Source organism: Papilio xuthus, unplaced genomic scaffold (assembly GCF_000836235.2).
Source record: "Papilio xuthus unplaced genomic scaffold, Pxut_1.1 DF825946.1, whole genome shotgun sequence".
NCBI classification, from domain to species: domain Eukaryota; kingdom Metazoa; phylum Arthropoda; class Insecta; order Lepidoptera; family Papilionidae; genus Papilio; species Papilio xuthus.
In genome coordinates, this window is record NW_013532703.1 from 908,156 (window position 1) to 923,445 (window position 15,290).

Consider the following 15,290-nt stretch of genomic DNA (forward strand, 5'->3'; position numbering starts at 1 on the left):
AATGTATTACTGTCTGAATTATCTGTAGTAACATCAGACTGTGTAGTCGTTTCGTACACTTCCGTTGGATTCACAGAAGTTGTTGTGGTCTCACGTACTGTTGTTGTTGAACTGACAGTAGGATATCGATCTGTAGACGTTGTTGGAGGGAATGTATTACTTTCAGAATTATCTGTAGTTTGTATAGCATCTGTTTGAAGAGTGGGATTTTCAGATGATACTGTAGATGTTATCGGTGGGAATGTATTGTTGTCTGAGCTCGTCGTTGTTTTGATAGTATCTGTTAATGTAGTTTCATATTCTTGAGTAGGATTCGGAGATTCATCGGTATAGCTTTCAGTAGTAAAAACTGATCCTCCTGTTGTACCTTCAGTAGTTGTTTCATCTTTTGTTGTTCCAGAAGAAGCTGTGGTATCCGTTGCTTCTGTTGTATGAGTAACTCTATTGCAGTTTACTTGTGAAGGCCAATTGCAAACCTAGAACGATAAATGGTTGTTATTGAGTTTCTTTCAAAACTTTTCAATAAAGAGGGTACAGATTTATTGTGTGGCACCAACGCTGAGTTTGCTGTAATTACCTGGAGTTCTTCATCAAATAATGTACCAGGTCCGCACTGCATGAGTATTTTCTGTCCATTGCTGCATTGGTAGAACTTATCGCAGTGAATCTCGTGAGGCAGCAGGAGATGTACACTGAAGTCAGCTGGGCAGCCGTTGGGGAGAAATTGCGCAGAACACGTCACAAGAAATAGTAGTAGAAGCGCACTGTACATATCTGCAAAATTGAGATTATAATTAATTACACTTAAAATAATTCTAATTCACAATTTCTTTAACTAATCTAAAGATCGCAATAACTAGCAATCGAAATTGTTCTATCATCATTTTGCTTAGATTACAGGGTCAATTTTTTTATATAAAATATTAGCAGATTTTTAGTAAATTTACTAATATTTCTTTTACCATTCCAACTAAGCTCTAGGCTTGTGGTAGGATATGGTGTACGACAATAGTCGAATGGCGCGATTCGAACCCCCGACCTCGTGATCGGAAATCCGTACCCTTAACCATTAGGCTATTGGCGCTTTTATGACAAATTATATGAAGGATCGAATATTAATTTTGGTTATAAAAGATATCACTGTTACAATCGTTTCTGAAATAATAATGTATCTACATAATTATGTACTTTAATAAAAACTCAAGGCCCGCAACGGATTTTAGTTGGCTTTGTGTTTTACGTAGCACTCCGACCATCATTACGTCGCTTGTTTTGCGACTGTGTAGTCACTGTTTGCCTTGAATAGGTATTTACTGCTTCACCGGGATTAAGGTGGTCAGGCGCATGGCGATTAGCGTGAACCTCGTTTAAGAGTAAGCATCACATCGCCTGCATCAGACTGCATTTATCAAGCAATCCGTCACTAGCGTGGCCAATGGACATGTACCTAAATCAACGTCCTTCATACAGATAGAACTTAAGCCTGAATTATCAGAGTATGCGAAATCAACTGATAAATATAATCTAATTTTGTTAATCGTTGATGGGGTTTCCTTAATCCATTAATTATTAGTACTAATATCTCTTATTTCGTATTATTTTTTGTCAACCTTAGCTGGCATTAAAGATTTTGTGTGGAATATAAAAAATAATTCCTTTTTATCAATGTTTTTCTATCTGTAATTTATTATTTATTTAACTTGTAGTCTCACTCAACTTTGTCCACGTTTAAAGTCATTTGAAAAGACTATCCGCTGTTCCTGATTTCTAATCGCATACGACAGGTTTATATGTAAGAGAAATTATTTTTTATTGATAATAATTCGATACATTCCATAACCGTAATCTAATTTTCAATATGAGATGTAGATGTAGGGATAAAAATGCTATCTTGTTTTACTACAAGTAAAAAAATATGTTTAACATAAATATTTTTTATCTGTAATCAATTACGTCAATATTTCTAAGAAATCTGTGGCACAGATAACGTACGGTTCGCAAACAAATAATTTGATATAAAATTGGCGCCATAAATCAAATGGATGTTTTTGTTAAAAAAAACATATCTTACTCTTACTTCTTACTATAATAATATTATAAATGTTTAAATGGATGGATGTTTGTTAGAAAATATCTCCAGAACGGCTACACGTATCTCGCTGTAATTTGGCATAGATGTAGAACATTATTTGGAAGAACACATAGGCTACTTATTAAGTTTTTTTTTTTAATTCCGTGCAGCCGGAGTCGCTACAGCTATATCAACATCTTCAGCTCATTACATCCCCACCGAGATGCTCGGAGCCTACCCCAAGTTAAGGGTGATCAGGCCATAGTCAACAGCGACAGCTATATATGCATCTGAATAAAACAGAGATACGCAGATCAACTAAAGTTAAAGTGCTTAAATAGTCCATATTGCACATAAACGTAGAATTCCATTGTCGTCACGTTGTTATTTATAAAAGTTGTTATCTTTGTCTTATCAAAGAGATGGAAAGAGATGACAATATATATTGTCACAAATATCAAGGCAATAAAATTCTATCATAACCTTTTTTGACACGGAATATTACTCACAACCTTTTTAGGCGTGACCTTGAACCTTACTTATTACCCTTTTGTCGAGTAAATAGTAAAGAGACAAAGAGATTAGTGTCCAATTAATATAGTTTACGTGACTGGTTATCTTCTAATTTGTTTTTTATCGAGTGATAATTTTGTGGCGTTCAGTCGTGGCCTCAACGGATTTATTGCGAAAATTGACCGCGAATTTGCATGTTTTGTAGCATTTTTCAAAGAGTTTTAAACACATTTAAATGTTGATTTATAACCTACTTCAATAAGGAGGATGTTCTTAATTTGTCTGTATGTTTTTTTTTCATTTTTTTTCGTCCGTATATTGCCCATCGCTAGACACAACTTTTTCCCTTCTTTCTGGTAGAGCTCGAATACCTTGACGCGAGAAGTGTTCGTCTTTTGAGGCTATCCACGAATCGAGCCATTTTTTGATGTCTTCATATGAGTGGAACTGTTGATCAGCCAGGCCATGGGCCATCGAACGGAACAAGTAAAAATCGGACGGCGCAATATCTGGGGAATATGGCGGGTGGGGTAAGACTTCCCATTTGAGCGTGTCCAAGTAGGTTTTAACAGGCTTAATAATAAATTACTCATTATTTTCATTGGAAATATATCAGCAAATTGCTGATTTAAAATTTGGAAAAAGCACTAACATATTTTAGATTGCTTTAGATAAAATTATAGACAATTAAATCAAAGCGTATGAATACTTTTATCTTATTGTACAGTTAATTTATTGGATATATTTTTCTAATCTTATTGATATCGTTCAATACACTTATTTTCCATTAACAAATTCAAGTATATATCGAATATAAGTCTTTATCTAATATTATCATAGACAAATCAATGTCGGCGCCCTTCAAAATCATAGACAAGAAAAGAAATTATATTTTACTATTTAAATTTTAATTTCGTTTTTTTTTTGTCTTATTTTAAGCAATAAGTATAACTCCGTATAACAAAACTGTTTTGATATATAGAAAATTGTCTGTATGTAAGAAATTTTATAATCGCTAGATATCAATCTTACTAATATCATAAACTAGCTGTCGCCCGCGACTCTGTCCGCTGGTTGTATAAAAAAACTTAATTAGTGTAGTCCACCTATCCATCCACATCTTAGTAAGTTAAATAAAAAGCAGCTCTTCAAGGCATAAATTCGAATTAAAAAATAATGATAATAAAATGAGTAAATAGTATCCTATGTCCGTCTTCTGGCTCTAAGCTACCTCCTCACCAATTTTCAGGCATATCGGTAAAGCCGTTCTTGAGCTATAAATAGTGTAACTAACACGACTTTCTTTTATATATATAAAGATGCGAATGTTTAGATGGAAGTTTGTTTGAAGGTATCTTCGGAACAGCTCAACATGTTATGATGAAATTTGGCACACACAGTCTGGAAGAACACATACGCTACTTATTAAGTTTTTTAATTCCGCGCGGACGAAGTCGCAGGCGACAGCTAGTTATGCATTATAATAAATCAGTGAAAATGACATAAATTTTTAAGGATCAGTAACCTTTATATAGACAATCTTGATCCTTTTTATAAATAAAAAATGCGCACGTGATTTCTTCAAAGATTTAAAGATTAGGAATTCTTTTAATATCAAATATGATTAAAAAATATAACATAACGCGTTATATACATGAATCATATATTAAGAGGGTTATAAGGTTTTGTATGATAATAAAAAAAACGCATTTCAAAGAAATATCAATTTTAGAATGTTGTAGAGATGACCGATTTTGATAATTTACACTAACATTATTAGCACAAATTTTATTTCAACGTATTTTATAATAGAAACTAGATAAACAAAATATTTTTAACAAATGAATACTATTATGTTCTTTCCCTTTATCAATATACATATTTTTATTGAACGTAAAAGCTAATAAAGATTGTTGAAAAAAAAACATTTTTTATTAAAACTCTACATTAATTTTACATCCTATGTTTTAAAAAAATATATAGCACGAAATTCAGTAATAATACTAAAAAAATATCACGAGCATCCAAAACCGTCACCACTAACTTAGGGTAGGCTCTGAGTCCCTCAGTGGAGACGTATAGAGCTGATGTATCCGAAACCGAAGTGATATATTCTTCAATTTAAGGTGTGTCCAGAAGGGGACGCTGGCAGCGTCGGTGGCTCAGGGGTCAAGCACTTGACTTGCAATCTGCAAGTCCTGGTTTCGAATCCCGCCATGTGCCAATGTGTTTTTCGATTTCCGATTTTATATATGTACATTTATCCGACGTTCTTACGGTGAAGGAAAACATCGTGATGCAACCTGCACATATCTGAGAAGAAATTCAAAGATATGTGTGAAGTCAACCAACCCGCATTAGGGCTGCGTGGTTGACTATGGCCTAATCACCCCTAACTTAGGGTAGGCTCCGAGCACCTCGGTGGGGACGTATAGTGAGCTGATGATGTTCAGAAGGCCTTAATGTCCGGAGTCTCTACCAACCCTTCTGCATTAAAGGCGTGAGTAATTCTTGTAAAGTGTGTGTTTCATTGAACCATTAAGTATTGTTTTTTTTTATTCTTACTTAGGCGAAGGCTGATAAGGCTTAAGTCTAAATATGACATTCTTCATTTGATACGTATGCCTGATTCAATTGTCAGATTGTAACGACTAGACAACTATCTTAGATAAAGAAAACATCAATCACACTTAGTCGGAGTATACAAGTATTGACATATTCCAGATTTTTCCTGTCATTGGCTAGAGTTTTTGCCTTACTTTCCTTTATTATTTTTTAATTTAAATAACTACTTTGTCTAATAAAAATGTGGCTTTTATGACTAGTTTGTATCATGACATTCGAGTGAGAAGAAATCTTTTTAAACACAAAATGTATTTTTGACAAAAGAGTTTATATTACACTAAGTGAAAAAAAATATTAATTCGACTGGAGCAAGAGACTTAAATGTAGAACATTGCTTAATAATAAATAGTTAAACAGATCTTCATCAAAAGCTTTTATCATTCAAACAACTTTAAACTTTACAACTTCAATTCGGTTATTTCCGTTATAAAAATTCATATTTTAACCTTTGTCATGTTGGTATCATTGGTTATATTGACATAGACCTTCAAAATGCAATTTAAATAACATAATCATAAACATGAATCAAAATAAATCTTTACAACATAAAATAACTGTAAAATGTAAATAGTCCCGTAATAAAAGTAATAAAATACGAGTGCTTGTAATTTAAAAATCAAGTCGTCAATCAACGCAACATGATTACGACAAGGAATTTATCTGTTTCCTGCCAACATTAAAGGCTGATGCACCGACAAAATTTCATGTACGTTTCAACTATAGAAATATCTTTACAAACATATTGTCATCTCTTTCTAATCATCTCCCTGTCTCTTTCACTTTAGATTTTATTTCCCTCCAAATCTATCTATCAATATGCTGTCAATTCCCCATCACAAAACAAAAGAACAACGATCTTACTAATATTATAAATGCGAATGTTTAGATGGATGGATGTTTGTAAGAAGGTATCTTCAGAACGGTACGAACGGATTTAATTTGGCAAAGATATAGAGCATAGACTGGAAGAAGACATAGACTACTTATAAGCTTTTTTTTAATTTTGACTTCGCGTGCGACAGCTACTTTTTGTATTGATTTTCGTCAGTACAAAGAATTTTATTTTTGTCTAAAAATGGATAAGTAAAAAATAGTTTTTACATGCTTGTTAGATGTTTAAACAGATAAAAAATACTCTATTATTATTCAAATATAGAAATTCTTTTTTTCATTTAAAAAAATGTCAAAAACTATTTAGTAGTTTTTGAGTTTATTATATACAAACAAAAGAATCATTTCATAATATTGTTAAAGATAAAGAATTGACGTAACTCTTTACTTCACATGGAAACTACAATATTTACAATTAGATTTAATATTATTATCATTGAATTAATTTTCAATTAATAATTAATCCACGTTAATCTACATACATGTGTGAGAGTTATACTTTGTCTATGTTATCTCGACTTTTAGGTTTACTAGCTACATGGTCAATTTTGACGTAGAAAGATAAATCTACTTTTTAGCCGACTTCAAAAAGGAGGAGGTTATCGATTCGTCCTGTACGTTCTTTTTTATGCGTGTTAACGCGTAACTCCGCCCCTGGTGTTCCGATTTTGAATTTTTCGTTACTTTTTTTTTCGAAAATGCAATGGATTGTAACATCTTTCTTTATTGATATAATTTCCCGAAATAATATGTTTAAGACCATTTATAAACTGTGTCTTATATGATTGTAAATAATCTTACACGGATTAGAATTGCCTTAACCTTTTCGAAAACTTTTATCAACAGAAAAATGGAATTAGATTTCTATTGAAATAGATAAAAATCCTAGTTTCTATCTAGTTTCTACCTAATACAAAACGCCAAATTTTCCACAAAAAATAAATCTCGTATTAAAGTGGCTTAATATAATGATTAATTGATTCTATTATATCGGATAGATATCTGAATATCATTAACTAGCTGCTAGTCTCCGATTTTGCTTGCGTAAACTGTAAACATATTTTTATTTCTAGCATACAAGAAAAGATATGCTCATAAGCGTTGTATGAAGCGAAAATTCTATCCATACTAAGTTATAATAAGAGATTTGTTTATTTATGACGAATGAACTCAAAAACTACTTGACCGATTTTAAAACTACTTTCGCCATTTTAATCTCACATCATCCCTGAGTAACATTAAGCTTTTCTATATTTCATATTGTTGTAAAATGCATGTATAAAGCCATACGAAGCCAGGACGAGTAGTATCTCTAAAAATACAGCTGAAGGCTTTAATTATCTTTTAAAAATATGCGTCACATTACAATAACACTGTCCACTTTCGTATTACATTAAATCAAAAAAGAAAAAAAACGCGTACATTAAAACCTTTTTGTTCATTTTTTGTGTATTCCTTTTCTGAAAAAAATAAAATTAAATAACTTACCTATTCACATAGTTCACTTGAACAAAAAACAGTAGCGTCTATCGCTTAGCAGTATAACAAATGATATGTCTAATTATCTAGAATTTATATTAATACGCGATAATATTGATTATATTAATTGAATCTCTGGTAAAATGATATCATTATTTGAAGTAATAAAATCGAAGTTACATTGATTATTTCACACCTTATCGAATGCTTAAGTGACAATTACATGTGTTCTTTTTTTTTTAATATTTATAAGAATTCTTTAAGATATTTTAGGGGGGTAAATGATGAGGCACAGATATATATAACCTATAGATCAGTCTTTCCCACAGTGGACGATAACGCCCCCTTGTGTACGCTGCAGGTCTCAAGGGAGTAAGAGACCCGAAAAGAAAATGGAGGCGTTGTGTAGAGGCCTGGGGGTGATTTGTAATTTTATTTAGCTATGAGGTCTCTTAGACAACGACTGCATGTGCTCTACTCTCAACAACAACTTGTGAACATCAACTAATACTCGTATGAATTAAAAGATTGCTTAAAGTCTAATATGAGTCGCTATAAAAATATTTATTCTCAAAGTAAGCAGTAGACAAAATAAGTTTGGGAACCTCTAATATAGATGAAGTGTTTCCATTTGATGTCTGATCGAGAGTCGATTTTGTATTGTAAATAACACACTGAGAAAATGAACACTAAGAAATGACCTCCGGAGACTGGCTACAATTCTGTGTTCCGGTTTGTTATAAATCTGTGACAATCTAAGACTAATGGTTGGTTTCTGAGACAATAATCCCGGTATAAAACATATCGTCATCCCTCTCATTATCTTTGAAAAAACAGAGATAACAATATTTTTTTTACAGGAGGTCTCGGAAACAGTTTTAACAGTGGTAGAGCCCGCTTTAACATCTTCGCACGAATTGTCCCGGCTCGCCCGGTGAAATACCACGACCACACAGACGACACGCGTCCAGTGGAAGGAATTCGGAAAAGAGAACGTCGGAAATATGTCGAATAGAACATCGAAATTCGGTTTACGTAGAGTCAAACCCGTAAGTATTTAAGATAAGACCGGTTTGTAATATGAGCTAGTTCGATATATTTTAGATTTCATCATCAGCGTCCATACGTCCCCACTGAGGGGCTCGGAGCCTACCCTAAGTCACGGGTGACATTGCTACATGGCGGGATTCGAAATTGCTTAATTTTGTTATTTTCAACGACCGCCGAGCCTTAAGTATACAGTTAAGAATTAACTTCTCTTTAAAAAATTAGAGTAACAATATCTTTGTAACAGTGGAAGCCCACCGTAAACATTTATCTTTTAAATTGTCATACATGTGCCAGCTAATTATTTGAACACGACTTTTAACTAGTTCCTGACTAAAATGTTGACAGGTAACACTTAAAATCGATGTTTTTGATAAAGATCTTTAAGATATCGGCAATTATAAGATTTTATCAGCTGTTATTTCCATATATAAGATCTGGTTGTATGATAAGTACATACATATAGATTTTAATGAAATATCAATTTTGCATTAAAAATGTCATATTGTCAAGTTACCTGTTAAAATGTGGCCGCCATTTTTATTAAAAAAAACTCTATAGAAAATCAACTATTTTCTCGAACATAAAATTGCATAACAAAGGTGACAAACGAGCGAGCGGCCATCTGATCGCTGAAATAGCGAAGTGACCGTTACCCATAGACATACGCAATTGCATATGCGTTGCCTACCTTTAATCGACGGAGGAGAGGATGCACAGAAATAAAATATTTTCCCTTCCCATGCATCATCTCATCCCGAAAGTCCACTTCCACTTCTAGGGAAGGGAAAAAGGACTAAATTAGGCCTCCGGGACGAACACTCATCAGACGAAACGCGGAATTGCTTTTACTTGACCCGTGTCTTCTGTGTGGTCGTGGTATTTCACCGGGCGAGCCGGGACAATTCGTGCGAAGATGTTAAAGCGGGCTCTACCACTGTTAAATTTCTATAAGTATATAGATATATTTTATGACGATAGATTTTGTTGTCAGAAACCCACGGTGATATAACATGAAATCATAGCGGCTTATCTAAACACTATTTATGGCTGATAAATTATTTTATTATTACTAAAATATACCGTGATTCATAAAAAATGTAGCCGAATCTTTTAATTGTATGTAGGTGCGGTTTTTCGTGAACAAAGAAAACTTTATTTCGAAAGAGCAGCATAAAATGGCGTTGTGTAAATGGCCAGATCTTTGAATTGGCAACTTCACGACGATTCTCTAGTGTGCTAATAACATCCTACTTAAGTTTTATTTAAGCTTATATATTCTTCTAGACTATGTTCTACATCTACGCCAAATTGCATCGAGATCCATGCAGCTGTTCTGGACATATCATCTAACAAACATCCATTCATCCAAACATTTGCATTTATAATATTAATAAGATAATGATGTGTCATGTTTCAGATACATATACACTATTTTTATTTCTTACTTGATGAAGTAATCCTCAATTTAGATAAAGAAGCCCTCAGAGAACTGAACGCCGCGCCGGAAACATAGGCTTTTTTTATACGAGAAAGCAGCAAACGAATAGCGGAAACATCGAAGTGTTCATCGATGTTCATAGACATCCACAATACAAGAGGAACCGGAGATGCGTTGCAGACCTTTGAGATGATACGCGATATGTTGATTCGTTTCTTTAAAAGTGTACCCGGACTGAACACTTGTCCTATCATAATGACGAACATTTCCAGTAGTTTCTGAGTCATTTAATGATTACGCATAAATACCTCTACATCTGATAACGTGCATACAAACACATATACAGAAGCAATCATTTGCTAATTTAAGATTATAGCTGTCGCCAATAACTCCGTCTGTGCGGAATTAAAAAAAAACGTAATAAGTATTATAGTCTATGCGTTCTTCCAGACGATGTTCTATGTTTATGCCAAATTTTAGACGGATCCGTTCGGCTGTTCTGGAGTTATTTTGTAAAAAACATCCATCCATCCAAACATTCACATTTATAATATTAATAAGATTATTTGTCATGTCCATTAAATGTACTATACTTTATGTATTATTATGTAACTTCTAAATCAAAAATAACAAACCTTTTTTTCTCGTAGGTTCCCTCCAAAACTCAACTTGCGAACTCAAACTTTACCGTCGTCTTACACCCCCTTGGAGTCATCCGTAGAAAAGAAAAACCAAAAAAAGATGGATTATTTGGAAGGGGATATGCGTAAAAAGATATTTAAATCAGAAAATTATTTAATCACTTTGTGGTTGCGTTTATAGTGTTACATTTTTTTTTAATGTTTAAGCTTTAGCTGGTTTTTTCTCAGCTTTTGCGGCTGGCTTTTTAGTATCTTTAGCGGCTGGTTTTTTAGCATCTTTAGCGGCTGGAGCTTTTGAAGGTGCTTTACCGTCTTTCTTCGGGGGCTGAGATTTCTCTGGCTGCTTTGGAGTTGATTTCTTTTTGCAGTCCACCGCCGATGGCCAGTTGCAAACCTAAGATTTTAATAATTATCTTTTACTAACTATCGCCCGCGACTCTGTCCGCGTTCAATGAAAAAAACTTAATTACTATAGTTCCCGGCAATTACTCGAATTTTTCTCACCTTTTAACCCTTCTCTAGACCATCACGAACATTTCAAGACCAAGATAAGATAAATCCATTCAGCCGTTCTCGAATTTTATCGAGACTAACGAACAGCAATTGATTTTTATATTTATACTAGCGGACCCGACAGACGTTGTCCTGTCTACACGTCTTTAATTTGAATAAATTAATATGAAGTTAATATTTGATGAAAATTGTGAATCTAAACAATTCCCAGATCCCCTTGAACACACACAAAAAATTTCATCAAAATCAGTCCAGTCGTTTGAGAGAAGTTCAGTGACATACACACTCACAGAAGAATTATATATATAAAGATAATGAGTTTACTTCTGTAATAGATCTTCTAGCATCTTACTAATATTATAAATGGGAATATTTAGATGTATGGAAGGTATCTCCAGCTGCACGGATATCGCTGAAATTAGTCATAGATGCAGAGCAGTTTGGAGGAATATATAGGCTACTTATTAAGTTTTTCCCTCAATCCGCGCGAACGGAGTCGCTAGCAACTGCTATATAAGACAAATTATACTTAGCTCTTAGTCAAGATTTTTTTTTATCACTTTTTAACTCAAATAATATCGATGATTATTGTTGCATTGTTATCTGTGTTGATTTTAATCGTAATTTACCTGTAAATTCTCATCAAAAACAGTGCCAGGTCCACAGGTCATTTCGAAATCATGCCCGTTACTGCATTGGTAGAATTTGGCGCAATCTGTCTCGTGTGCTCGCAACGGTTTATTAGGATTCATCTGGCAGCCATTTTGGGCAAAACACGTTGCAATAAATAGCAATAATATATTAAATTGTAGAAATAGAATCATGGCCACAACTTTTCTTATTGAGAAATGTAACAATTATAATTGTGTTACTAAAATGAAATAACATTTTTAACGAATTTTTCGGTTAAAATCCGTAAAATTATTTTTTTTTATCTTATTAATTTTTAATCAAAATTCGTCAGGCAAGGATTGATTGAAGATTGTTTCAGTTTATTTTAAAGAAATTAGCGTTAAATATTTACACAGTAGAAACCTACACTAACGGCCTCTTTCACTATGTCTGTTTGGTACTACTGCACCGACGGCGGGGCAGCAGTGCTGGGGGTCCCCCACCCGCCGTCCCGCGCGGCCTACACTCTGCATCTACTAGTTGCGCCACGCCATCCCGCCCGAAGACATACATGTCAAACCATTTATGTGTTTTTATAATCCTTTGCACTACAATTGTCATTTTGCCAAACAACCTTTCATTTCACTTGCTCAACAATGTCCTGAATAAGCTACTTTAAACTTATTTATCGTATAAAGTCGTTGGCGTTTAACAATCCAAATAAGCTGTTAAACGGAATATATTTTGTCAGGAAAGATTGTGTCAGTTCATTTATTTGTTAGTAATCCAGCACATTACTTGGACATTGTAAAACAAGCCCTTAGGGTATCATCATAAGTTCTTTATACATCCCCATTGAGGGGGGCAGAGCCTAAATTAGGGGTGACTAGGTCTTAGTAAACCACACTGGCACAGTGCGAGTGCATTTTCAATTTCTTCTCAGATATGTGCAGATTGCATCACGATGTTTTCCTTCACCGTAAGATAACGTCGGATAAATGTACATATGAAAATCGAAAAACATTGGAGAGGTCAAATAGAATTAAAGCCAAGATTACACACGACAAGTGCTTAACCCTTAAGCCGCCGTCACCGTTATGTCTACAAAAGTCATAATAAGTAGAAAATGAAACAAATATTAATTTTCCCGACTTATTTATTAAAACATGGCAACAGTATTCTTAATACTCACTACTACTTACAAATGATTTAGGCTTTATTCCAATTTTATCTAGATTTTAGATCGACACTCCAAACACACATCAGGTGGGACAAAAAAAAGACATAAAAAGCCCATATTATCGATTCAAATCTTATAAAAAACTTTATTTGTACAAGCATTTTACGGCAATATAAGATAAACTAACCTCGCCCACTGGCATCATTTGGCATATAGATTATAATTATGTCAGATAATAAAAAAAAATCACCTTTTAAATACCGACAAACCGATCTGATGGTCGTAAGTATCACTAAATTACAATAGCTCACTAGCGCCTTCTGTCAAATTCAAAAAAGTGTCACAAGTTTCTTGTTGTACTGTACAGACCGACAAGGATATCTAACCCACTGGACAAAGGTCAAACTAAACTATTATAGCTCACTAGCGCCTTCTGTCAAATTCAAAAAAGCGGCACAAGATCCTTGTGATATTTTTTAAACCGACTCGAATATCTAATCTGGTGGGTAAATTAGCGCTCTCCTGTTGAAGTGCTATCAGTATCACAAGCTTCTATTCGTACTGTAGCTGCAATCCTATGTTTTTTTGTTTAATGACATTTTCTATCCATGTAGGTTTTATATATTTCCTGACAGAACAAAACGCGATAGTAGCGCCCCTCACCAGACATGTTTGTCGGACGAAAACTGAATTTAAACCTATTTTAATATTTACTTAATCAATTTATTTATGACAATTTAACACATATTTGTAAATAGATGAAAAAATAAACGATAAATAAATAAATTATATATTTATAAAAAATCTAACGGAATGAAGAAAAATAGATCTTAATATCGTGACTATTATGTTTTATATTTTTAATGACAAGCTAATATTTATATTAAATAAAATAACAAAATATTAAACCATATAATTAAAAATAAATAACGTAACACAAAACGAATATACAATTCCAAAGCTGCTCCAAAAAAAACGAGAATAAAAAACTTAACACTTTTAAAAATAAAAACAATATCAACACAAAATACTTACGAATTAAAGAAATATATAAAAAGTATATTATCAAAATATTGGTAACCAAATAATCACTAGAACGTTTGACAAATTAAAAAAACAATCCTTATACGGAAGTATTTCCTCATTGGTGAAATGGTAACCAAACTTCCACTAATACCCTCCCACCCCTAAATGGCATCCCCCCCATCTCCCAGAAAAGATTTAACCCCATCAAACCCTTATACAATAATACTGAATTAAACCCCATACTACCAAAGGAAAGTTTTTTTACTTATTCTTTACAATATCTAAGCCTGAAAATACTCAAACTAAAATATGAAATCATAGAAAAATGTACAAAAAAGAAATCCGTAAAATATCTAATGCAATAAACAACCTTATCACAAATATATTAAGTGTTATTTTCTAATGCATTCCATTTAACTTGCTACCAAACGTGCAGTATCTACAACGCGCGCACAATAACAAGATACATAAATGAAAACAGGGGAAGGGAGATCCCTTCTGCTAACATATCTCGTATAACCCTGAAATGTCTCAATGTGGTAGATAAATTTGTGTATACCGTTTTGACGTCATTGGCAATACACTTCATGTTATTGTGCACGTATAGTACTAATACAACTACACGCATACATTCATTTACATTTCAAGTAAATTCCCTTTTAAATGTTTATGCAATGAAAACCCACTGTAATATTACAATACATGCTGATACTTATAAGCTTTGTTTACCGTTCAGGTATAGACAGAGATAACAAATTACATGAGTACAAAATTGTTGCTAAAGCTTTAATTGTATAGAACGTAAGAGAACTTAATATCTGCCACTCTCAGAGTCTTGAGATCCCACTGTTAATCATGATATCCCTTTCATTCTCTTGAAGTAAGAAAGAGATAGCGATAGCGTTACTTCGAAATTCAATGATAAGCAAAGTCTTATTATAAATTTCTTACTATGGGTTTCTGAAACCAAAATCTCTGGAATGACGATATGTTTTAAACAGATATTTTGGTCTCGGAAACCAACCGTGTGGCACTCTTAACTTTGAGTGTGGCAGTAAATGTTTAAATTATTTTTCTTACAAAACTATGTTCGCAAAACAGAACAGCAAAAGCCGTGGAGTAACCACACATACATATACATAGCACAACACACACATACAAGATTAAATACGCACGTTACCGTCAGATCCGTAAATATTTCTATTTCGTACGCGTTAATAATAAAAAAAAAGAAAATTAAAAAAAAAACTG

At 33.3% G+C, this 15,290-nt stretch overlaps 1 protein-coding gene across 1 annotated transcript; it reads right to left on the reverse strand.

Moving 5' to 3' along the window:
• Positions 1 to 10,842: 10,842 nt before the first annotated feature.
• LOC106124230 (peritrophin-1-like) lies at positions 10,843 to 12,077 on the reverse strand. Its single transcript, XM_013320694.1, has 2 exons — positions 11,851 to 12,077; positions 10,843 to 11,102 (listed from the first exon to the last, which is right to left on the reverse strand). Exons 1-2 carry the CDS (start codon positions 12,043 to 12,045, stop codon positions 10,911 to 10,913), a joined length of 387 nt encoding a protein of 128 aa, XP_013176148.1. The 5' UTR covers positions 12,046 to 12,077; the 3' UTR covers positions 10,843 to 10,910.
• Between the last annotated feature and the right edge of the window lie 3,213 nt (positions 12,078 to 15,290).

What these genes read in the sequence shown, in the direction of transcription:
- LOC106124230 (XM_013320694.1), bottom strand. Translation starts at nt 12,045, where the DNA reads ATGATTCTATTTCTACAATTTAATATATTATTGCTATTTATTGCAACG. An exon ending in TTTTTGATGAGAATTTACAG is followed by an intron (nt 11,103 to 11,850) that starts GTAAATTACGAT and finishes TTAAAATCTTAG; the next exon opens with GTTTGCAACTGGCCATCGGC.